The sequence below is a fragment of the Puccinia triticina genome, chromosome 4A (assembly GCF_026914185.1).
Source record: "Puccinia triticina chromosome 4A, complete sequence".
Taxonomy (NCBI): domain Eukaryota; kingdom Fungi; phylum Basidiomycota; class Pucciniomycetes; order Pucciniales; family Pucciniaceae; genus Puccinia; species Puccinia triticina.
The window spans coordinates 2467036-2490122 of NC_070561.1; the positions used below are offsets into that span (position 1 = coordinate 2467036).

General features: G+C 44.8%; 4 protein-coding genes across 4 annotated transcripts; 3 read left to right on the forward strand and 1 right to left on the reverse strand.

Annotated features, from left to right (window-relative positions):
- Positions 1 to 3693: 3693 nt before the first annotated feature.
- Positions 3694 to 5430, forward strand: PtA15_4A298 (uncharacterized protein; the record flags this gene model as incomplete). The annotated part of the gene is made up of 5 exons (XM_053168167.1): positions 3694 to 3975; positions 4060 to 4156; positions 4264 to 4473; positions 4562 to 4750; positions 4811 to 5430. The coding sequence occupies 5 exons, from the start codon at positions 3694 to 3696 to the stop codon at positions 5428 to 5430; spliced, it is 1398 nt and encodes a 465-aa protein (XP_053019404.1).
- A 5650-nt stretch (positions 5431 to 11080) lies between these two features.
- On the reverse strand, positions 11081 to 12688 carry PtA15_4A299 (uncharacterized protein; the record flags this gene model as incomplete). The annotated part of the gene is made up of 3 exons (XM_053168168.1): positions 11081 to 11377; positions 11538 to 11885; positions 11972 to 12688. 3 exons carry the CDS (start codon positions 12686 to 12688, stop codon positions 11081 to 11083), a joined length of 1362 nt encoding a protein of 453 aa, XP_053019405.1.
- Positions 12689 to 15126: 2438 nt separating this feature from the next.
- Positions 15127 to 16973, forward strand: PtA15_4A300 (uncharacterized protein; the record flags this gene model as incomplete). The annotated part of the gene is made up of 7 exons (XM_053168171.1): positions 15127 to 15163; positions 15324 to 15393; positions 15488 to 15656; positions 15767 to 16168; positions 16285 to 16443; positions 16511 to 16796; positions 16909 to 16973. The coding sequence occupies 7 exons, from the start codon at positions 15127 to 15129 to the stop codon at positions 16971 to 16973; spliced, it is 1188 nt and encodes a 395-aa protein (XP_053019406.1).
- Positions 16974 to 17807: 834 nt separating this feature from the next.
- PtA15_4A301 (uncharacterized protein) lies at positions 17808 to 20489 on the forward strand (the record flags this gene model as incomplete). The annotated part of the gene is made up of 4 exons (XM_053168172.1): positions 17808 to 19032; positions 19170 to 19394; positions 19460 to 19550; positions 20189 to 20489. 4 exons carry the CDS (start codon positions 17808 to 17810, stop codon positions 20487 to 20489), a joined length of 1842 nt encoding a protein of 613 aa, XP_053019407.1.
- Positions 20490 to 23087: the final 2598 nt, after the last annotated feature.

Sequence of the window (23087 nt, forward strand, 5' to 3'; positions counted from 1 at the left end):
TAATTTCTCAGGACATACATGTGTCAGTACATAAAGAAAAAAAATAGAAGCCTCAGCAGTAGCATTTTGAGCTGATCTGGAGCAAAAAAAAAACAAGTTTATCATGGAATGAGGGAGGTACAAGGGGAAAAGTGAAAAGTGGGGTGAAAATTGCATTCTCCGTGCGCCAGAAAGGGGAGGTATGGCATAAGTCCCTCCTGCCAAGGGCTGTTGGAGGCTCGCTTCGCCAGTCACACACCCGCAGCAGCAAGGGACTTTGTTAATTTCGAGAGTGTGATGAGGCAGAAAGAAAAGAGGCAGGGAGAAGAAAGAAAGGAAACAAGGAAATAAAAGACAGAAAACACTCAAGAAAGGCAAAACAAACAGAAGAAAAAAAAAACAGAAACAAACCAGAGAATAAACCCACAGCAGGTGCTGTGTTAGGACCAAGAAAAATGAAGAGGGCTGGGGAACTGAGAAGGAGGGGAGATGAAAAGAAGGAAAAGGAAGGGGGGGAGATTTTGAAGAGAGAGAGTTGAACGTAAGAAGGTGATTGAGAGGGATCTTGAGGTTTGTGTTCTTGATGCCTTGATGAACCTTGGGAGTGTTGAGATCTTGAGGGCAAAGTCTTGATGGCAATCCTGGCAGCAGCGATGATCCTGACTAACTGGCCACAGGAGGGGCCACCACATTGGGACTGTTCCAGTCATTGAGAGGTGTGTTTACTCCTCTCAACAACCGGGACTGTTCTGGTCATCAAGAGGTGTGTTTTGACAGCTCTGTTTATGAAGCTTACGGCAAAAACCCGTCAAAATTAAGGGTTTTGGGCCCTAGCACTATAACTGTGCTGATGTAAACACTAGTCATGTAAATTACTAAGCTTGTTTCGTGGTAATTTGGCCACTACAAGGGTTTTTAAACACTCTTTTAAAAAGAGGAAGATTTATTATGTAATTAATAATATATAGTTATTAATTACAGGGAATAAATTTGGCGTAAAAAGTAGGTGGTAAGCACTTAAGCTGATTGGCTGCTTGTCAGAGGTGGGGGTCTTACGGCAACTACTTTTAAGGATAAAGCTTGTAAATATGCTAATAAGGGAGTTTTGATATTTTAAAGGTTTAATCCAGTGGATTTTACGTGCTGGGGATGGTTTTAAAGGAAAAAGGGGCTACAATAGTAGCAGAGGAGAATATTCACAGTAACTTACAGTTTGTAGGCGGTGAATGGTCTGGGGGATCTTTTCCTGAGGGCCAAAGAGGCCTCTATTTATAGAGGGGACTTCAGTGGGCGTAAACACTGAGTCCTTTTCTCCCTATGGGAGTATCCAGGGCTGTAGCCGTGAAAAGGGCTTGGCTGTGGGTATTTTAATTGTATTAAAATAGACTAATTTCCCTGACTCTGTCACATGACATATTTATAACCAATTGTCATGTGAAAGAGCTTCTGTAGAAGTCTACATAATACTTTCACGGGGTATTTTTACACGAGTAATATTACTCATTATTGTACAACAGTTTATTTTTATGTACTTTAATTGTTTTACTAATTTTTTTGTATGTAATACTATTTTTGGGCGCTTTCTGTGGCCAATTCTTATTTATATAATTAGTACATGAAGGAATAGGAATAAGGGGGTACTTTGAGTGGGTGACCCCCCTTAATTTATGATGAGGAATCTGATTCTGCAATAATAATTCAATAATTATTATTATTTACTGGGTTATTGCAGTCTTTTGGATACTTAATGTATCTCTAAGGCTGACATGTTTACTCCTCTTGATAACCAGGACCATTCCGGTCATCAAGAGGAATGTGTAATCCCCTCAATGACCGGCGATTTTCACTCCATGTGCATGCTGGCCGGTCATCAGGGGAGTGTGCATGTACTCCGCTCCGGGACCAGCCTGTGCCGGCCATCCACACAGCGAAGTCATGGGGTATGTACTTCTGCCCCTTGAACTCTGTTTTCAAGGGTCTTTGTACCCAATCCATGGCTTTTTAGCAGCTTTAAAATCCCCGGGGGGTGCACCCCAGGGAGGTGCTCCGCTTATTTTTTGTATTTTTTTATCATCCTTTTTTTATGTCATGCTGGGGGGTCCAAATACCCCAAGAAAATGGAGGAAGGGAAAGAAAAATCCCCTCTGCCGGCTGGCAGAAAAAAAAATGAGAATTTCATGGTTTATTATCTGCAGTGCGCAAAGCGTTTTGAGCTTCCGCACACTGTGGCTGGCACGTTGAGTGGACACCCGCTGCAGTGTGCAACAAGTTTTTTGCAGTGCGCAAAGTACATCCATTTTCAAAACTTTCCTTTCCTTCATGTATCCCATTTTGAGGTGACGAATTTGATTTTTGGCTAATTGACTGGTTTCTACTTGTGGATTTCTGATATTTGACACCCCCTAATAGGTCTTTTTTGGGTATGAATCAGTGTGCAACTCCCTTTTTCTGTCACTTGAACACAAAAAAAACCTGTCCACTGATAGCACACAATTTTGCAATCCAAAAGCACACCATATCTTGCATGGAATCCAAGGATAAAAGGTCATTTAGCCACTTTCAAACCCCAACAAGCACAAAATAGGTCTTTTTTTGGGTATGAATCAGTGTGGAACTCTCTTTTTCTATCACCTGAATGCAAAATAGCCTGTCCACTGGTTTCCCACCATTGTGCAATGAAAATGCATACCAACAACAACTCCCAAAAGAATTTTTTTTTTTTGGTTGAAGGCTCCCAAAAAAAGGGTCTGGTTCAACGTTGGGAGATGGTTGAAAGTTGGTCCCGGCAACGTATGGGAGTTGTTTTCCCAAAATATGGGAGTTGTTTTTCCAAGACCCTAAATATATTAATTGAGATGGAGTTGATGGCCTGCCCCGGCAAGAATTTCAAGAAGTCAAGGTACAGTTGCGCAAGGCATCCTACCACACAGCCTTGCACAAGACATTTGAAACATGGGCCAGATCTAGGGCTCCGCATGTTAGCAGTATGCCATGTAAATGATATCTTTGAGCTCTTTGGAGCATGTAGGTTCCCATTCTATGATAGCTAAGTTTTCTGATCAGCCTTTTTTTGAGCCTCAAATTACAAACATTGGCCCAAATCAGGATCCCATAAGTAAACTTGAACATGTTAATTTTTTCAAAAGATATGGTGTTGCAAGCCTGTCTGGGCACATCCTAAATTTCATCGAAAAATGGCGCGCACCAACTTATCAAATTCCCTGGTGGAGCTTAAGTCTGGCTGGTGGCAAAACCACCCCTCCCACAGGGCTCCCACAGGGAGGGACTTCTCATAAATTGATAAAGGTGCCAAGATCTAAACCAGCTGCGGAATTTGGTAAGAAATTCAAACCATTTCCGCAGTCCAAATCAGCGCCGCGAGGTTGTAAAAACTGAAAACATCTTATTGATGCGCACAGGTCAGACTGATCAAGCATGCTGGGCATACCAAACCCCCGGTGGCACTCGGCCGCGCGCAACTTTCTCGCCAGCCCAGGCTGTACCAGGGCCCTCCGAGGTGGGGGACTCGTGTTAAGTTAGGCCCAACGCGGACATGTACATATAAATGGTGGGGAGTGCCACTGCTGGGGACGAGGGTTGGCCATTTCGGAGGACCGTTGAGTCGGGGCGGCGGGTCCGTTGGACCCCGAAATTTCGCGCGACTCGGTATGTAAATCGGCGGTTTATGTAGCGAGTCCGTCGGCGACGCTGACTATGGCCATCCAGCGATCGTTTACATTCCCGTCTGTTTTGCCAACATGGCATCTTGGTCACATGGTCAAAGCAATGCGCGATATGAAGCAACGAATGAAGGATGTCGACGTAGTCATCGAAACCAGAGATGCCCGGCTACCCTTGACCAGCATCAATCCAGTATTCGAGGAGATCCTTAAAGGTCCTCCGGCCAAAAACCAATCCGCGTCCTCATCATCTTGTTCACCCGTCCGATTGATCGTTTATAACAAGAAGGATTTGGCAGACCCTCGGCTGGAAAAGGTATGCCTCGAACTATCCTCTTGCAACACCGAGTCTCGAGATGACAATCGGCTGATTGATTCCTTCCGGTGACGGATAGCGCAGCCGCTAAAGGACGCATTTAAAAACCACGGCCAGACCGTATTTTTCACTAACTCGAGAATCGACGAAGACGTGAGGCAGATACTCCGCCTATCGAAGGGTCAGTAGTGGCTTTAATGCGGCAGTACCATGCCCTCGCCGATCTCCCTTCAATTATGCATATGCTTGGATCTCCTAGCTGAAATTGAAATTTATTTAACAATCTAGAACTTGCTTGCCCTAGAATTCTTTCGCGTTATGGTAGAGCTGTGTCATCCTCCGATGCACCATCTGAGAACCCTGCCCAGTCCCAATCTCGAAACAAACCTAGTCAGTCTTTGGATCCTAATAGAGGAATTCGAATCATGTTTTGTGGGATGCCGAACGTTGGCAAATCTAGCTTATTGAACGCATTAAGAAGAGTAGGGTGTCAAAGAGGTCCGTCTGAGTTTTTCTTGCCTACCTTTTCTATTGGCTTGATCGTTCAGGTTGGCTTATTTGATTTATAACCTCTACCAACCGTAAGGCAAAGCGGCGTCTGAGGCACCCATGCCAGGTCACACTCGCTCCATCGGTGGCATGGTCAGGGTTTCTGAAGGTTCTAAACAAACGGCTGGTTGGCCGGTATATGCATTTGATACTCCTGGGATCATGGTTCCATATTTAGGCCAAGGCGATGAGGCTGGTGATAGAGCGTTCAAGATGGCTATCACAGGTGAATAAATTTCTTCGAGCTCAACGATGAACCAGGCAACTTACTGCTCTTAATATCCAGCCGGCATCAAAGAAGATCTTTTCGACCCTTATGACCTAGCATCATACCTCTTCCACCTTCTTCTCCTGCGATATTCTTCGCCTTCTGACTCCATCCTGAGGATATCCGGAATTCTGAAGCTCCCTCCGTCTTTTGCTCCGTCCATCAGCAACGATATTGATGCTTCTCAACCTTTACCCACGGAGAAATTGCTCTCAGCAATTGCGGATCGCATCAAAGCTGTCCAAGTCGGCGGGGCTCCGAATATGGAGGCAGCGGCTCAGTGGATGCTCAAATGTTTTCGGGACGGGCGATTTGGAGGCTGGACACTGGATGATGTTGGTCAACGATCCATTGGCGCAAACTCCTGCAACAGTTCAGAAACCTCAATTTTCGGGCTGATTGAATCAAGTAGCACAACAGAGCAATCACTTCACTCCACAGAAGGTCGTGCTCAGTTGGAGGAGAGTTCATCGCACATCGGAGGCTGCATATCGAGTTACTTCGCGTCGGACCGTACATCTCCAAAGAGTAAAACAGCTATCAAAATGGAAGCGAGGAGAGCTAAAACAGATGTCCAGCGTGCTCACAAAGAACTCAAACTCGCAAAACATCGACCTCATCAACATTCTCGGGCATGATGAGTACTCGCAGGTACACGGTTCTTGAGTTCTAGCGACGTCAAAGCCTTTTTGAAGTACAAAAAGTGTATGATCCATCTGATTCTCAAGTATATAATGCAGCACTGTGAACTCATAGAAGGGTCCAAATACATTCTTGATGTATATTGCATGAAGCTATCCGACGTGCAAATTACCCGTCGACTCCCACGGGATTGTTTTGGGGGAACGACTCCCGTTCTCAATTGGGGAATTTGTGTTTGGCTCCCCCGCGGGTGACAAAGAAATATTGAATTTTATTTCCTGGGAATCACATTAATGACTCCCATTCTATGCGGGGAAAGTACATTCTGACTCCCAAAAATGATGTTTTGGGAGTTGGAATGTGATTTATGGGAGACAATTAGTTAGGCCCCTAAAAATAATGTGGAAAATTAGTATGGACGACTCCAAAAAAAAAACATCTTTGGTCAACAATTCCCAAAATACCCGCCCATGGTCGGCGGGTACCCGCCAGCGTGTGCGTGTTTGGGTGCGGATGCTGGATTTCTGGGAGAAATTGAGCAGGTACCCGGGTATTATAGCGGGTACCTGCTCTTGTTTGGGCAGGTGGTGGCTGCCATGACGGCCGGAAGGACTGGGAAGGCCTTCCTTCCGGTCGAAGACGTTCCGTAACCTCTTCAACCAGAAGGAATCCCTTCCAGTCAAAGGGGTTACAGAAACTCTCAACTGGAAGGATTCCTTCCAGTCGAAGGGGTTACAGAACCTCTTGACTGGAAGGATTCCTTCCAGTCGAAGGGGTTACAGAACCTCTTGACTGGAAGGATTCCTTCCAGTCGAAGGGGTTACAGAACCTCTTGACTGGAAGGATTCCTTCCAGTTGAAGGGGTTACAGAAACTCTTGACTGGAAGGATTCCTTCCAGTTGAAGGGGTTACAGAACCTCTTGACTGGAAGGATTCCTTCCAGTTGAAGGGGTTACAGAACCTCTTTGACTGGAAGGAAGGCCTTCCAGTTGAAAAGGTTACAAAACCTCTTTGGCCGCAAGGATTCCTTCCAGTTGAAGAGGTTACAAAACCTCTTTGACCGGAAGGATTCCTTCCAGTTGAAGAGGTTACAAAACATCTTTAACCAGAAGGAATCCTTCAGGTCAATTTTGAGGGGCAGTTACCTGCCGGTACCCGCTCTGTCCCACTCTGTGGGTGCAGGTGCAGGTGCAGGTGTCCTACTTGGGCTCAAAACAGCCGCGGGTACCGGGGTGCGGTTGGGCCATCTCTAAGAGAGTCTAGGTCAATGCTGGAAAGCTGGTTGAGAAATTGTCCTGGCATCAGAAACACCATTTAGTAGTTGTTTTTCCGAGCCTGTATTTTTAATCTGCGCAGTGTGCCCAAAATTTCTGGTGACAGTAAAACATTTCTGGTAAAAGTCTGTTGTGAACCCCCCCAATAGCTGGGGGGTTCACAGTAGAATTTTAAGAAAACTCCAGAGGCCATTTTGAGGCCTTTATGAACAATTTTTTTAAATAATGTAAAATTTGTTCTGATTGCCAAGGAATAACCAAACATGGATAGCTCAACAAATTTTTAACATGTTCATAAAGGCCTTAAAATGGGCACCAAAGCTTGTTCTAAAGTATATTTTGAACCCCCCTGATGTGAGAAGGGCTATTCAGAGGCTAGAGAATGTCAAAACGGACTTGGGTATAATTTACACCGCCGGTACCCGCATGTTTTTTTCTAAAAACGGGCACCCAGCACTGCATCAGGCACCACCTGGCGGGTACCAGCGGTCTTTCTTATTGGAATACAGACAACCCTCATAAGAGGAGTACCCCCGGTGAGTAGTACTTTTGTACACTCACCACAAAAGGCTCATAATGAATAAGCTTATTCATTATGTTCAAAACCTGTGACAGGTCAATCAGATGACTCCACTCACAAGAAGTCACGCACTCTTGTGACAAGCAGTTACGCAAGCAACCATCTGGCGCAAAACCCCGACAATCATCAATCGTCAAGCTTGTTGTGAGTTTAATCCTTGCTTCACAAACTCAGCCGGTCGGAAAGCTAACCTCTTTCCTTCCCTCTACAGATCAGAACTCGTTGAAGTTTAACCCAAACCAAATCATCGAAGAAGTCAACTGCTCACTATCTTATCGTGAGTAGCGTGACACTTTGATGGAACCAATACAAACAGAACAGAGAACTGACTTTGTTCTCTTTCTAACAAACAGCCCTACAAGTCTTATCAACTGTATCAGCTCGTCAATCATTGATGAAGGTAATCTTTAAGAAACAAAACTAGGAACAATTACTCTCAAGTAATGTTGTTCTTCTTTCTTAAAAAGACATCTTTAAAGCTGTTAAACATAAACCAATTGAATCAATCTATTGATCTTATCTTTTCTAGAACAGATATAATTTATCTATAAAAGTCTAAAAAGACAGCACTTTGGATTGATATTTGTGTGCATATTAAACTACTGCCTTCAGGTAAAATAGCTTTAGATCTAGAACTCGATTATATTCTATATTTTATTTATTATTATATTACTTACAATAAGAAATATATCTTCAGTTTTATAAAATCTTACATTTCTGGCGGGTACCAGCGGTACCTGCCGGGTTTTTTTCATCAAAACTCACTCCCAAGCCCCTCTCTTAATGGACGGCAAAGACCGGTCATCAAGAGGACATTCACACAGTCTCTTGATGGTCAGTCAGTGCTGGGTATCAAGAGCAGTGTATGATTGGATAGCCAGTAAGACTGCCGGCTCCTCTCAATGCCTGGTGTGACCGGTTGTCAAGGGGGCCATCAGAGGAGTGTCCTCTTGATGACCAACTAGAGAGGAGAATCTATGTACTCCTCTCTAGCTGGTCATCAAGAGGCACATGTAATCCTCTCAACGACCAGCTATAGAGGAGTATGCATGTACTCCTCTCAAAGACCAGCTAGAGGGGAGTGCATTACTCCTCTCTAGCTGGTCATTGAGAGGAGTACACATTTCCTCTCAGCAACCAGCTAGAGAGGAGCATGTACTCTCTAGCAAGTTACTCCTCTCAACAACCGGCTTTGACCGGTCGTTGAGAGAAGTATACACACCTCTTGCGATGGCCTGCTGTATCAGTGGCCATCCAAGCTGCTCTCAATGGCCAAATGAACGGCCATCAAGAGGCTTTTTTTTGGTTATGAACACACTCTTGATGGCCGGCCAAAGGTGGCCCTGGGCCGGGCTACCCGGTCCCCCGACGGGGGATGGGTGGTAACCGGGTACCTCACTAATTTTTGCCAAAAAACGGGCATCCGGCAGCGCCTGGCGGGTGTGGGGAGGGTGCGGGTGGTACCTGCTCACAGGTGCCGGGTACCGGTCAACATTCTCTATAAGAGGCAGTACCACCAGGAAAAAAAATCACTTGATGACAAGTAACATCATGCCAGCTCCAGCCGGATACCCATCATCTCCCCACCATCTCCCCACCATCTACTCACCATCTTCCCACACCTCCCCCCTTACCTTTTAGAATTTCCACAGGAGATGCTCAGTTTTGTCTGGGCACCACTAATCCTCATTTCTGGTCAGCTGATACTCAGCTTTGGCTCCCAGCTCATGCTGAGATTTCCCATCCAATGCTCAGCTTTGGTGTCCATCTCATGCTCAGCTTTGAACCAGTCCTGGCCCAGCTTATTCTCAGCTTTAGTCCAGTCATGGCTCAGATTAGACTCAGCTTAGGACTATAATTGTCCCAACCAATGCTAAGCTTTGGACCAGTATTGTCTCAGCTGATTTCAGCTTTGGATCAATCTTGGTGCAGCCAATGCTCAGCTTCTGGCCACTCCTGTAACAGCTGATTCTCATCTGTGGACCGGCCTTGGCTCAGCTGATGCTCAGCTGTGGACCAACCTTGGCTCAGCTGATGCTCAGCTGTGAACCAATCTTGGCTCAGCTGATGCTCAGCTGTGGACCTGCAGCCTTGTCTCAGACAATGCTCAGCTGTAGACCAGCCTTGGCTCAGCTGATGCTCAGCTGTGGAACAGACTTGGCTCAGGTGATACTCATCTTTTGAATTGGCATAAAACACCTCATTCTCAGCTTTGGAACAGCCTTGGCTCAGCCAATGCTCAGCTTTGGACCAGTATTGGCTCAGCTGATTCTCAGATTTTGAAAATTCTTGGCCCAGCTGGTGTTAATCTTTAGAATAGTATTTTCCCAGCTGATCCTCAGCTCTGCACAAGCCTTTTCCAAGATGATTCTCAGCTTTGGACCATTGTTGGCTAAGCTGATGCTCAGATTTGGAATATTCTTGGTCCAGCTGACACTGGGATTTGTATCAGGCTTGGAATAGCCAATGCTAAGCTGTGGCCCAGGCTCAGCCAATGCTCACTTTTGGCCTAGGCTCAGTCAATGCCTACTGCTCAGATTTTGATGAGCATCAGCTTTTCCTGGGAAAAATTCAGGATCAGCTGACTGTGCCACATTGAGTTCTCTGGTGCAGTCCTGCAAGCTCTACAAGTCGTGGTGGAGCAGACTTGTAGCAGCTCTGAAGAAGAAACCAAAGCTGCATCATGTCACTTGCCATCAAGTGACTAAATTGTTTTCCTGGTGTACTGCTGCAGATATTAAATGTTGAACTTGAAGTAGTTATCTTAGCTCCTTCTCATTTTTAAGCCTTGTTACTCTACTTGAGTTTGATGTAGTTGTGCCACAGTTGTCCTGAAACCTATTTGATCTTATGAAACTCTGCTTCAATCATTTATTGGTTCTTTTCTCAATCAACGCAATAGTTTTTCAAGTTGCTCAACTCATCACTAACTCTCATCACACTGATCAGGTTTGTTACTCATTAGGTTATCAAGTAATTATGGTGTTCAAAGTTGGTTTGCATAATTTTATGCACGCATAAATCGTAAAATCATAAAAATATTTTGGTGATGAAATTTTGTATTACATAATCAGACAGTCATATCCCCTGCAAAAAAGATTTTATGATTTTATGATTTATGCATGCATAAAATTATGCAAACCAACTTTGAACACCATAAATGTATCTTCTACTCTTAACCTTTCCTTGTCATTGTTCAGGTTAGTGATTGTTTGCGGTGCTAAGGTGTATCATTGTGTAGATACTTTTATTGCTACACTGTTAAAGGTGTGCAGAGAAATCAACTCATAGTTTCTCAAGTTGCTCAACTCATAACTAAATCTCATCACAATGATCAGGTTAGTGATTGTTTGCGGTACTAAGTCGTATCATTGTGCAGATTCTTATATTGCTACACTATTAAAGCTCCGAGTTCATTAGTAAATAACAACAACTCAAGACAACTTGATCCTTGAAATTTTGATAGTGTGCCCACAGGTGCCCACCAAAGATTTATGGATCAACATTGGTGATGTCTGATTGGAATCTTACAAGATACTTTCTAGATGAATTGGGAAATAATAGCATGTAAGGATGTGTTAATAGCGGCTTGTGAATGAGAGTCAGAAGATGCAAAACTTTAATTCAATCAATGCATGATAGAGCGCTCGCATATTCAATAAGAGAGCCGAAGATAGTAAATATGATGAAGGAGTAAGCAAATGTCGGAGCCATAACCTCTTCCTAACTTTGTCCTGGTTTGTTATGTGAATCCTAAACGCCACATGATCGGCACCAAATGTGGATTTGTGTTTAATCCTTCCAAAAGGTGTTCGGAACAGCCTCGAATATGCAACGATCCAACAACACGGTGGCTAGCGGCGAAACTGACTGTAATTTCCACCCGCTCTGATCGAATATTTCAGAAAAGGTTTCTGTACTTCTTTCCTCTGCATTCATCATAATCAACATGGTAATATTGAAATTGTGTGATAAATGTGTGGCCATTCCACCATTCAATAAAATTGGACTGTTGCGGTCCAGCAGCGGTGGCTCAAGAGTGGTCTCGCAAATCATCAAGCGAGTTGTTGGCTTAGCAGCTTTACGCAACTGCGTCAAAATTTTTATGCATATCGCGGAGCTGGTGGAATAGTTTGTGGTCATCAATTTCTGCCAACATCTGGTTATTGGCCATGATATAAATGTCGTACTTCACTCACGGCCAGTCATGTAAAATGTGCCGGAGGAAGTAAGCATCTGCACGCTTGACGCGATGCTCTGGCTGACCCTTCAAGAAGTCGGCCTCTTCGAACTCTATGTTGGCAGTTGAAGCTATTTTTTGATAATTCTTCATTTCCAAAAAAATGGACGATCGTTCAGTGTTTGGCGCTGGGTAAGTGAATGGGAGCAGTGGAAAAGATACTTGCCTCTCATCTTTGGCCACTTCGGCGCGATCTTGCACAACGATCTTCCATTCAGGAAGGTAAGTAGAAATATCATACGCAGCGGCCCCTATCCCACCACCCACGTCAATCAAGGTACCTTGAGGCCCAAGCTTCTTCCAATCATAGGACTTGTATTCTGCTTCACCATTGCCAAGAGCTTTCGTCACTTCAACCTGCATACAGCCACGAGTGTGTTTTAATCAGTACCGATGGCACTACTTTGTGAGAGGCATCATGTATAATGGAAATGTATGCTAACCATTGCTTTACCGAATCTTTCGGCTCTATAGCCACCGTCTGTAGAAGCCATGAATTCGAACGGATCGCACCCGGGTTTGAAGTGCTTTTGGAATGCACTATCACTATGATCCCAGCTCAGAGCTCCCCCATTTTCCGTGTCAAGCATAACTCTTGGGAATTCCAATAAAGCAGGTAGCGCCACTTCTTTAAAATGCATAAGAAGATTGCAGATGCTGTTTTGTGAGTCGGTTCGTAACGGAACCGAACAGCGAGTGTTAATCCAATGATTTTTGGTCACTTCGCAGAATATGTTTCGAAGCGCGAGGAAACGGAGGACGTGCGTCAATTTCTGAGGGTCCATGCCAGCCTTCTCTGAAATCACTTCAACGTGAACGCCTCCATCACTCAAATCGGGGTCCGCTGTGTGAATCAAGTCTGCAATTCGTCCTGTCACAACGATGTCGATTGCTACTTTCTCAAAATAAGACGAATATATGCTGATTAAACGTGAGCCTGCCGGCATCAGGGTCGCAAGTAACTGGTGAGTTGAGGCCTGCAATGTTCGAATTGCATCTCTGCGCTTCGGAGTAGCCTCGAGTTTATCTTCAGGCGCAACTATGGGTGAGTTGATGTTACTGGTGGTCGCTCCTGGGAGTTGGGTAGCAGTGTCGATTTCAATATCTTTAACCGCCTGAGAAATGAGTTCCACAAGTTGCTGGGCTGCTGATGTTGACATGCTGATTAAACGATCTTGATTATCGGAAGTGGCATGGAAGTACGTCAGTGCTTGTCAGTCTTTCTTTTATGAGGAGCAAGGTGCGAGAGAAGAAATGAATAAGTAAATAAATAAAACAGAGTATCGAAAAGATGAAGAAATAATACAAGAGGAAAATCTAATAATTCGAGCAAACTTACTGCTAGCGCAAAATGTGCAGAATCTCGATAGGAGCAATCGACGTTGAAAATTTGGATGTATGACAAAAGGACATAGATAAGTAAATCAGTTACGCGTAAGATTCGTGAAACTATCAGTTGATGCTAAGCCCGATTCTTGCTATTGAATAAATTTCAACGCACAGGACAGGGTGGATGATTTTTAACTCAGGACGAATAGTTTTCAACTCACGATGGAATTGGAAAATATTAATTTATCTCGTTGGATTTCTGGAAGTAAGTTTTGGAAGATTCGAAGGTCAACAACCGCAGAAACATGAGGGCTTGTCTTAAGCCTAAGACCATACGGCAGATTGGCGGATGGCAGACTTCAGCTTGAGCTGAATAGAACGTCAGTAGATTCAATAAGGCCCCAATTATAAACGATATTTGAAACTTTATTCAAATATATTTCCGTTTGTTTTGAAGGTCAGTTATAACTCGTTCATAGTTAAATACAGGGTTTCAAAAGTGTTTTTGAGCTCAAAAGTCCTCATCGAGGACTTTTGAAATTGAAATTTGCCAAAATTTGCTAATGTACATGATTACAGGTCTCAATACACCGTATGAGCTCCTGTACCATAAATCTTGAGGTTGATGTGTCTTTCAATCAACCATGTACACATCTGGCTGGCTGAATTGGGATGCCAGTATCCACCACCCAACCCCCAAACCCACTCGTTCCATCCCCTCCCCACGAGAACGTGTGGACCAACAGCTGCTGGCCTGACTTTGCGCAGGGGCACTACGCGGAATCCTGTGAGGATTCCTTGGGATCCTCGTCAAAGGAGTCCCCGGGTGTACGGAAAGCCCTCCGGACGGGGTCCCTCGGCCCCTCCGTTTGAGAGGCTTGGGGTTGCTGAAGGGGCCCGGGCCAAAGCCGCCGGGCAAGGTCTGCAGATTGAGATAGGCTCCGTTCGACGCAAGCCCGCCGACTGGGTTGCGAGCCCCAGGAGAGTTCCCATGCCAACTGGTCGACCCCTAGTGAAGTAGAACAGTCCAGTTGGCCAGCATTCTTGCTCACCAATGCCAAAATTGGCTGTTTGTGCGCCTGGGTTTATAATTGGCCAGGTTTTGAATCACTTTTGAAACCCTGTATTTAGCTATGAATGAGTTATAACTGGGCTTCAAAACAATTGTAAATATATTTGAATAAAGTTTCAAATATTGTTTATAATTGGGGCCTAACTCTTCTGAGACAGGCTAGGATTTTCCTGAAAGAAAAGAAATTGGGCGGGAGGTTCCAAGTTATGGCTAACTTGAAGTCAAGTGGAAGGCCGAAAGCCTTAGAGCCGACCACGACTAACGATGCTACCCCAAAGGCCGAGTGAGGGGGGACGAACATGAAGCATGTATGTACATGAAAGGAGAGCTGATTGATTGAAGTTACTCACACGCTTGCAAAAGTGAAACACGGTTCGGTCGGTAACTATAGAATTAGAATAGCAATGCGTTGGGCGAGTCTCCAACAACCAGACCCGTCCCCTTTTGTAATTTTGTCTAAACATGTGCTGCTAAAGCGGCTGGTAGAAAACACTCTGCCTGATGATTCATTTCAAGGATAGATTGCAAATTTCAGCCACGCAGCTCCGTGGATGGCAGAACTGGATAGAAAAAATGAAAGCAAAATGAAAGCTGATGAACTCGAGCTTAAGCCAAACCCTCTTCTTCTCTCAGCAAGCGAAAATAGCCGAATAAATTACCCCAGAGGTCTCTCAAAAGGAGTGTTGTGCAACGTGAGTCTATCGTAACTCTTTCTATTTACCACAAATAACTCTTGGCAAATTCAACATACACGGCGAAAATCCCTTCTTCACTTCCAGACGTGAAGTGAAGTCAGACCCTGTCAAACCATACATCGGTTTTCCTCAAGCCAGATCATGTTTTTCCTCAAGCCACGCTGTGCAGTCAAACCGGTGAACCCGCCATTTGAAACTGTTGAGTCATTGGGGATCTAGTGCTCGGCTCACAGAAAAGGATAGACGACAGCTGCTTGCGTCTCGAAGCAACTGAGCCTGCAGCCACGCTGCTTTGCCCAATATGCGCTTGGCGATGACTTGCTCTTACAGGGCGAGGGATTGTCCTGTATTGCCCGTTCCAAACCCTGCTGGATGTGGCCAACAAGAGAAACATATGTATCCCAATGTTATGCCAAAAGTTGTCCTTGGAGAAATTTACTAGTAAATACGTTCAGGGAGGAATTGGGCCCATCTGATAATTTGGCCTTTTCCACTGAATGACATGTGTGAAGTAATTCTCCTCTTCGGACCATGGCTTCGTGAGCAGCTGACTGGGCCAAACTCACTCCTGGCGCCGATCGATTGACCTCTGTCCGCAAGTTCCGCCCCCGGAAGTTTGAAGGCCCCTCTCCTCTGACGGGCCCCCGAGGTGGCTGCGTCCGACACCTCGCGTGACTCGCGTGCCCTTTGCGCCATAAGCTTTGTGCTTCGAGAGTTCAGTCGATCCGGTCTTGTGTCAGGTGCCAATCAAACTCGCTACCACCACCATGTAAGTTTTTCAGACCTTACATCCCAGTAACATTCGTAGATAGAGAGCGTCAAACTGATCCATTGAATCTCGATTTATAACGCGCGTGATACAGGTCGCTGTTAGTGGACAAGTACCGACCGAAGAAACTCGAGGAGTTGGATTATCATCAGGGATTGTCCGATCGGATTCGTGCGTTAGCAAAGACGGCCGACTTCCCCCACTGTCTATTCTACGGCCCAAGCGGTGCCGGGAAAAAGACCCGAATTGCTGCTACACTAACCGTTGGTTCATCCCCTCTGGAAAGAGATGTTTCCCGACAAGTTGATGGGCGTATGCTAACGATCGGAATCGTTCCCCACTGGCGCGTTTTTCATTTATCTCGATGGACTAGGAACTTTTCGGACCTGGGGCGCAGAAATTAAGGATCGATCAAAAAGTCTTTGTAACACCATCACGGCGTCGATTAGATGTCCAAGTGGTACAGTCGAACTACCATCTCGAACTGACACCATCAGATGTCGGGCAATGGGACCGGAGCGTGGTCCAGGACGTTTTGAAGGAAGTCGGACAAAGTGCCCAACTCGATAGCGGGGCCACTCAGCGATTCAAAGTAGTCGTCATTCACGGGGCGGATGAACTTACAAACGATGCGCAGGCTGCTCTGCGGCGTACAATGGAGCGCCATACCTCAACCATGCGCTTGATTCTCTGTGCCAATTCCACTGCTAAAATAATCGGCCCGATCCGAAGTCGTTGTCTGCTACTTCGAGTAGGAGCCCCCAATCCAGAACAAGTAAGATCCTTAGCCAATACAGTTTTTCCATCCTCTGATAATTTGCCCTACTTCACTGAACTCATGTGACCGTCTTTAACGTTTCAATCGCTCTTGTGCTTCGTTTGACTGTCCAGATTGCTCAGGTTTTGAATAATGTATCTAATAAAGCTTTGTTTGCAACCAGTTTACCGGATGAAACTGCGATGGCCATTGCCTTGTCTTCGAACGGTAACCTGAGGAGGGCTCTTTTAACATTGGATGCGGTTCGAGCACAAGATGAGACATTTTCCAAGGTACCACCAGCAAGTGATCAACCCTCTATACAACAAAATGCTGACAACCACTCGCGATCAATTTCAGAGTCGCGCGTCTCCCGATAGTATCCCTCGACCTGATTGGGAAGTTTACATTGATAAACTGGCCGGCGTGATCGCGAAGGAACAGTCGCCGGATAAGTTATTGGAGGCCCGGGCAATGCTTTATGAACTCCTCGTGCACCTCATTCCTCCTTCAGTTGTCATCGTCCAGCTTGCGAAGGGTTTGTTAACTCGAGTCGATGACGCTCTCAGACCTGAGATCATCCATTGGGCCGCTTGGTACGAACACCGACTCAGATTAGGCAATAAGCCCATCTTCCACCTTGAAGGTTAGTTGTTCCCTTTCGATCACTCATTGCACATAGCTTCATATACTGGATGTATTCGTCTGAACCATTTATCTTTTGACTCGCCTCATGCTTTCGTCTCTCTCTTTTGCAGCTTTCGTGGCGAAGGTGATGTCACTTTACAAAAATTACAGTATTGGATTGCATGATTTTATATAAGAATTTTCTCCAGGATAATGTACTGGTATCAAAGCGATGCAAGTTTTGACGTATTTCCACTTCTGAGGTATTCATTCCAATCCTTTGTACATTTTGATGACTGGGAAGAAACGAAGAGAAAAAATAACCCTGTGAGTTTTCAATTCAGTGCGAGTTTGAGCGGGATGCGTGGCCGCTCGATCCGGTCCATACCAGAGGCCCTGGATCAACAAGACAATTGGCTTCTCTGTTCCTGTGGATTCCAAACACTACACCACCGGGTGCATTCACTCGTATATGTAGACTCCCCTCAACGCCGCACAGTGTGTACTTCGGAACCCGGGTATCCCCACATGCTGGCCCTTCCCGTAGGGTCCCCCGAGCCCTTCGTCCGAGTGGCTTTGTCAGCCGCCCTATAAAACTCGGGAGGCGAGGCAACACATTGTAGAGTATCTGACATCCAAATTTCTGGAAGACTGGGCCTCCCACGGCAACCTGGCCCACTTGATGAGGTAGTCATGAGGTAGAATACCATACGCTAAACCTCTCCCGAAGGATACAGATGTTTGGAGTCTCCTTTCACCCTGAGTGTTGCGCTGTACTTCCTGAAGAGTTGGCCCACTTGTTTCATGAATTGAATTCTGAAAGAGAAACTTGCAAGACTTGACGTAGACCGGTTTGCATATAAAGATGCCAATCGCCCAGGCCGGGTGCATCCCTCTCCAGTTGCCCCAGACTCACGTGCCGGTTGACCAATTTTCTTCTCCAGCACTTAGCACTGCCGCCTAATTTCAGAATATTCCCCTCCCCTCGCGTGGCTTCATCCTCAGCTGTGATTGAGAGCGACATCGCGTAATGAAGCGTCATCAACTGTACTTCCTCGTTGGAATTTTGGATTTATGCCTCGCCGCGGCATCGGTCTGTTCCTCCCCCCCAAAAATATACCCTAGGGCACTTCCTCACGAAATTGTCGAAGGAGCAAATCCGCTGAGGACAGAGGCAAATGTGCCAATTTCCCCAGGCGCACAAAACAATCCACGGCCTGGAAAGCAGTTAAATGTGTTGAACGCCCTTCAAGAGAAATCACCAGGTGAAGATGGCACCAAATTTCAGTCACTGCCTAATTTTAACTTCCTTCGTGTCAAAAAGCGTCCGGAAAATCTAGCCCTTCCACATGAAAATATTGGTCCACATGCCGTCACAACTGCTAGAGTCAAAGAAGAGCCAAACGAAAGGAACGACGAAGTCGCGCTCGATTATCGACTCGCCTTTTATCCAAGCACATTACGACCTCAACTTGAAGATAATATTCCCGATGTTCATGGCGGAAAACGAAAAGATTACCAGGCTGGAAAGGCCACTCACAATAGCGCTCTATCAAAAAAAAAAAAAAAAGAGATGATGAACGACAAGGGCAAGAAGCCGCTACTCGATGAACCTACGACTCCCCCTCAATCCTCCAGAAAACCTCTTCAACTCGCGAAGGGCACAAACTTTAAACCTTCTCCTCGACTAGGACATTACAGGACTCGAACTCAGCCAGGCAAATATTTGGGCTACGAAAAACCGGAGGAGGTTTTTGTCAAACTCATGGCTGCTGCAGTGCCCCAGCCTTACCTCTGGAACACAGAAACTCGGCTGCTAATGATATCCCTTATGAACAAAATTTTCGAAGATACTTCCACATTGAAAAAACTGGACGAGACTCGAGGAGCCCTGCTGGCTGCAATAGAGAATTCGCCCCTTGCGAGAAGGTGGATGCGAGTACTCGAACATTTGAAATTGGAAATCTCACCTTTTGTTAACAGCCTGGGAAAAGACAAGTTGAAAGAGCTCCAAGCTATTCTCAGCAAGAAGGAAGCTGCAAAGAAAGCGTATAAGCCAGCTTACTGCAAACCCGACATGAGTACTGAAATCCACGATCTTGAACCTTTGTTCAAATCGGTAGCTGGTCATCTTCAAATCGATCCTCAGGAATATATTCCCTGGAAGGAGGCTCAGAGTGAGAATGCAATTTGGACATCGCATCCAGATGGGTCAAGTGCTGAAATGACAAACCAGGAGCTAGCAAAAAATGACGGTACAGATGTTCCCCTTCTTTCATGTTCAAAATTATGTGCCTGCATTTCCTTCGGTCATGAACAATGCAACCTCATATCGAGAGTGGAAATTTTTACGTCGCTTCTTTGGCTAATTCTCTTTATCATTTTTCCGAAGGCGATCGTGTGAAACCCACCCGGAGGAGGAGGAAAAGCGCGAACCGCGATATCGGAATCCTTGCCAATTCCATTATTGTCGATGGAGAAGTGTCTGCGATGCTCAAATGGGAATTTGGGAAAGTTGATCATCCAGAACGTCCATCGGCTTTCAGGTACGACGGTGTTGGGAACGGTATCATGGAAATATACAAAGATTCTCTCGAATTGAAAGAATTGAAATATTGTGAGTTTAGCGGCGCGAAATATTATCTTTGGCAGTACGAGAAACTCAATCAAAATTTTCCTCAGTACCCGAATCCCTCTCAGCAAAAGAGGATGCTTTTAGGAGAGTTTTGGTAATCTTCACTTATTTCTTGAAGCCCATGTTTCTGGCGAATGGGTTCGCCAACAGCCTATTCACCAACTTGAAATTATACTTTGGACACGTTTTCCCCGGGACGTCATACGAAATGGGAATTGTTGGGGATTTAGAGGTGATGACAACACTGGGTCGCTACGCTAACCATAGCGGTTAGCGTAGCGTAGCGCAGCGCGAATGCGCTATTTTTTAGCGTAGCGTTAGCGCAATTGCACGCATATGCGCTAACGCTACGCGCACGCGGTGCGCAGCTATTTTAGCTGATAGCGTAGCGTTAGCGCAGATGTGCGCAATTGCGCTAACGCTACGCATGCAAGGCGCAGAAGAGCGCGCGCTACGCTGCGCTACGCTGCGCTACAGCGCCTTTAGCGGGAAAAAAGGGCTTTTTTTCCGCTAAAAGCGGTGTAGCGCAGCGCAGCGTAGCGTAGCGACTGTAGCGGCGCGCTAACGCTAACAAAGAATTGGCGCGCTGTTAGCGCCGCTGAAAATTAGCGCAGCGTAGCGGCGCTAACAGCGCGCTAACGCTATGCAAAATAGATGGGCGCTTTTTGCCGCTACGCTAACACGTAGCGCTGAAATAGCGTAGCGTAGCGTAGCGACCCAGTGTTGGTGATGAGGAGATTGTTTGTGGATCCTAATCGAGGTCCCTGTCCGTTCAGTTCAGCTTTTTTCAACTTGTGCGAAGAGGCAACTCATAATTTTGAATCGGTTGCAACGAACGCAGTGGAGATGTTACAGGTTTTCAAAGCAGGAAACCATGCAGTGATGGCTCAAGTTGAGAACATCAGAAAAGGATCGCCCCAAGGGATGAAGAATCTGGACCAAATCACCATCGAGGAAGTCGGCGACAACATGGGAGAAAACCAGGCACCCCGCAGCCAGAACCAAGCCTTGAAATTAAGCTGGGTTGAAAAAAATGGCTGGTGGCAACTCACTCACAGCTCCATTGACAAATGTTAGATGAATTCTATTGTGTATTTGTGGCCGTCAATCCCCATTATTATTTTGAACTAACAAGATCTTGATGTTGACACTATTTAGAAATCCCATCAGGACCCCTTACGGCACAGATTATTTGATTGAATCTTTTGCAGAAGTAAGGAAACAAATGGCTATCTCACATCTTGCTCAAAATCACCCCATATTCCTTCTTTTATTCCATATTCATTCTTTTGTTTGACCTTTCAATTCAATGATGGGTTGCTGCTAGAGATATACCTTCAAATTCATGTTTGAATGTCTCAAATAGCAACATCTATATCTTCTTTCATTCTTATTGGAGCCTGTGCACCATCAGATTCACAGTCACACCCAACCATACAATTTACCAAGTACATAGTACTAGATATTAATGTTATTTTCTTGACCTGAGAGCCCAAAAAAGGGTGCCGGATAATTGGATAGAGATGGGTTTGTTTCACTGGATCAGCTCAAATTCAATGGTGGAAAAAGAAGTAGAAGAACCAGTACTTAGGTAATAGGGGGGTTCACAATTGAGGACTAAAATTTGGAGCTAAATTTAAGGCCTTTATGAACAGTGGGTAGACAATTGTATACACCACACCATTTTTGGATCATAGAAACTCAACCAACCAACTTCAAGTCACTAGTATTGGTGACACTGCAAGAAAAACTCTATAAACTGCTTGCAGTTGAGATGCAGCAAGCTTGAATCAAGCCTCAGCTCAAGATGGAGTCAAGCACTCAAATTCTGTGCTGTGCACCTTGAGTGTATACCTTTTTCCAGCATCCCAATGCTGAACATTCTGTAGTGATCATGCAGTAGGCTGAGGCAAATGTTCAACCTTGAAAATGATCATCCCCCTGAGCACCCTTTTATTTTATTTTATTAAACACTCCATGTGCCATTGAATCCAGCCAGAATAACATAAAAAGGGTGCATACACATGAAAGGGATATGTACATAAGAAATGAATATGTAAGCATGAAAGGTGAATGTGAGAAGGTGTATTAACACATAAAAGGGATATTTACACATGATGAAATGGGTATTTATGCATGAAAGGGGTTTGTATGTATGAAAGGAGTATGTGCAGTAAGGGGTATTTGCACATGAAAGGGATATGTAAACATTAAAGGGGTATGGAAATCTGAATGATGAAAGGGGTATTGAAAGAAAAAACTCACAGGGGACATGTAAACATGAAAGGTTCATGAACGCAGGATGAAAGGGGTACATGCACATGAATGGGGTATGTGCACATAAAGGGGTATGGACACATTATGAAAGGGGTGAATGCATAAAAAGGGATATGTGCACATGAAAGGGTTATGTGCACACAAAATGGTTATGTGCACATGAAAGGGGTATGTGCACATGAAAGGGATATGTGCACATGAAAGGGGTATGTGCACATGAGTTGGGAATTTGCACAGGTATCAACTCAGTATTTTGGAGCTTGTACTCAGGTTTTTGGAGCTTAGACTCACTCTTGCATAAAATATGAAATTTGCATGTAATCAACCAGTGCTTGATTCTTGCATGAGGCACAGCTTGCCTTGAGCTCTTGCATCTCAACTGCAAGCAGTTTCTAGAGTTTTTCTTGCAGTGTCACCAATACTAGTGACTTGAAGTTGGTTGGTTGAGTTTCTATGGTCCAAAAATGGTGTGGTGTAGAGATGGTTCAAAATAGTCTTCAAAACGCAAATATGGAAAAATAAAAACAAAAATAAAAGTTATGTAATTTACAAAAATTAAACAAAAAAACCAAAAAATGCAATAATTTTCTGAAAAAATTTTGAAGGTTGAGGAATGATAGTATGAGATCTGAAATGAATGATGATAAGTCAAAAAATAAGAAAAAAAATGATTCTATGTGGTGTAAAAGTTGTGTGGAGTGAGTCATTCATCAGCATACATGGCATTCTGGCACTGTAATGTCCCCATTTTGACTGCAGATTGTCCACCCACCAAGCCAAACCTTTTTGGGGTCACATTTTTTCATTTATTATCATTCTTTCCATGTTCTATTCTTACTTTCTGTCTATTCACCTTTCTCTGAAAAAAAGAATTAAGCTTGCAAGAAAAACTTGTGTTTTTCAACTTTTTTTAAAAATTACAACTTTGTTTTTTTCATTTTCATTTTTATTTTCTCATATTCATCTTTGAAAGCCTATTTTGAACCATCACACTGAAAGGAACGGCTTGAAGTTGGTGGGGGGAGATAGGACCCCGGAAGGGGTTTTTCAAGCCGCCTTATGTAGGCTCCAGCCAAACTTTAAAAAAAGATACGTGTACACAATGAGTTATTTGAATTTATCTATTCTGCCATCATCACTTTTGTTTTTTAAACCCCTGTACAGGATTAATATGGGTTTAAAGGTGTCACTACACATATTTTTGTTGATGCATTGAGCCAGGGTAGCTGTAGGTAGGGGCTGTAACGTTTGGATACATACATAAGGCGGCTTGAAAGACCCCTTCCGGGGTCCTGGGGAGATTCTAGAGTCGTGTTGGATACAATTATCAACCACTGTACAACATTATCTCCAGATTCCAGAATGACCTTTGGGTTGAGCCATGGGCCATGGCCAATC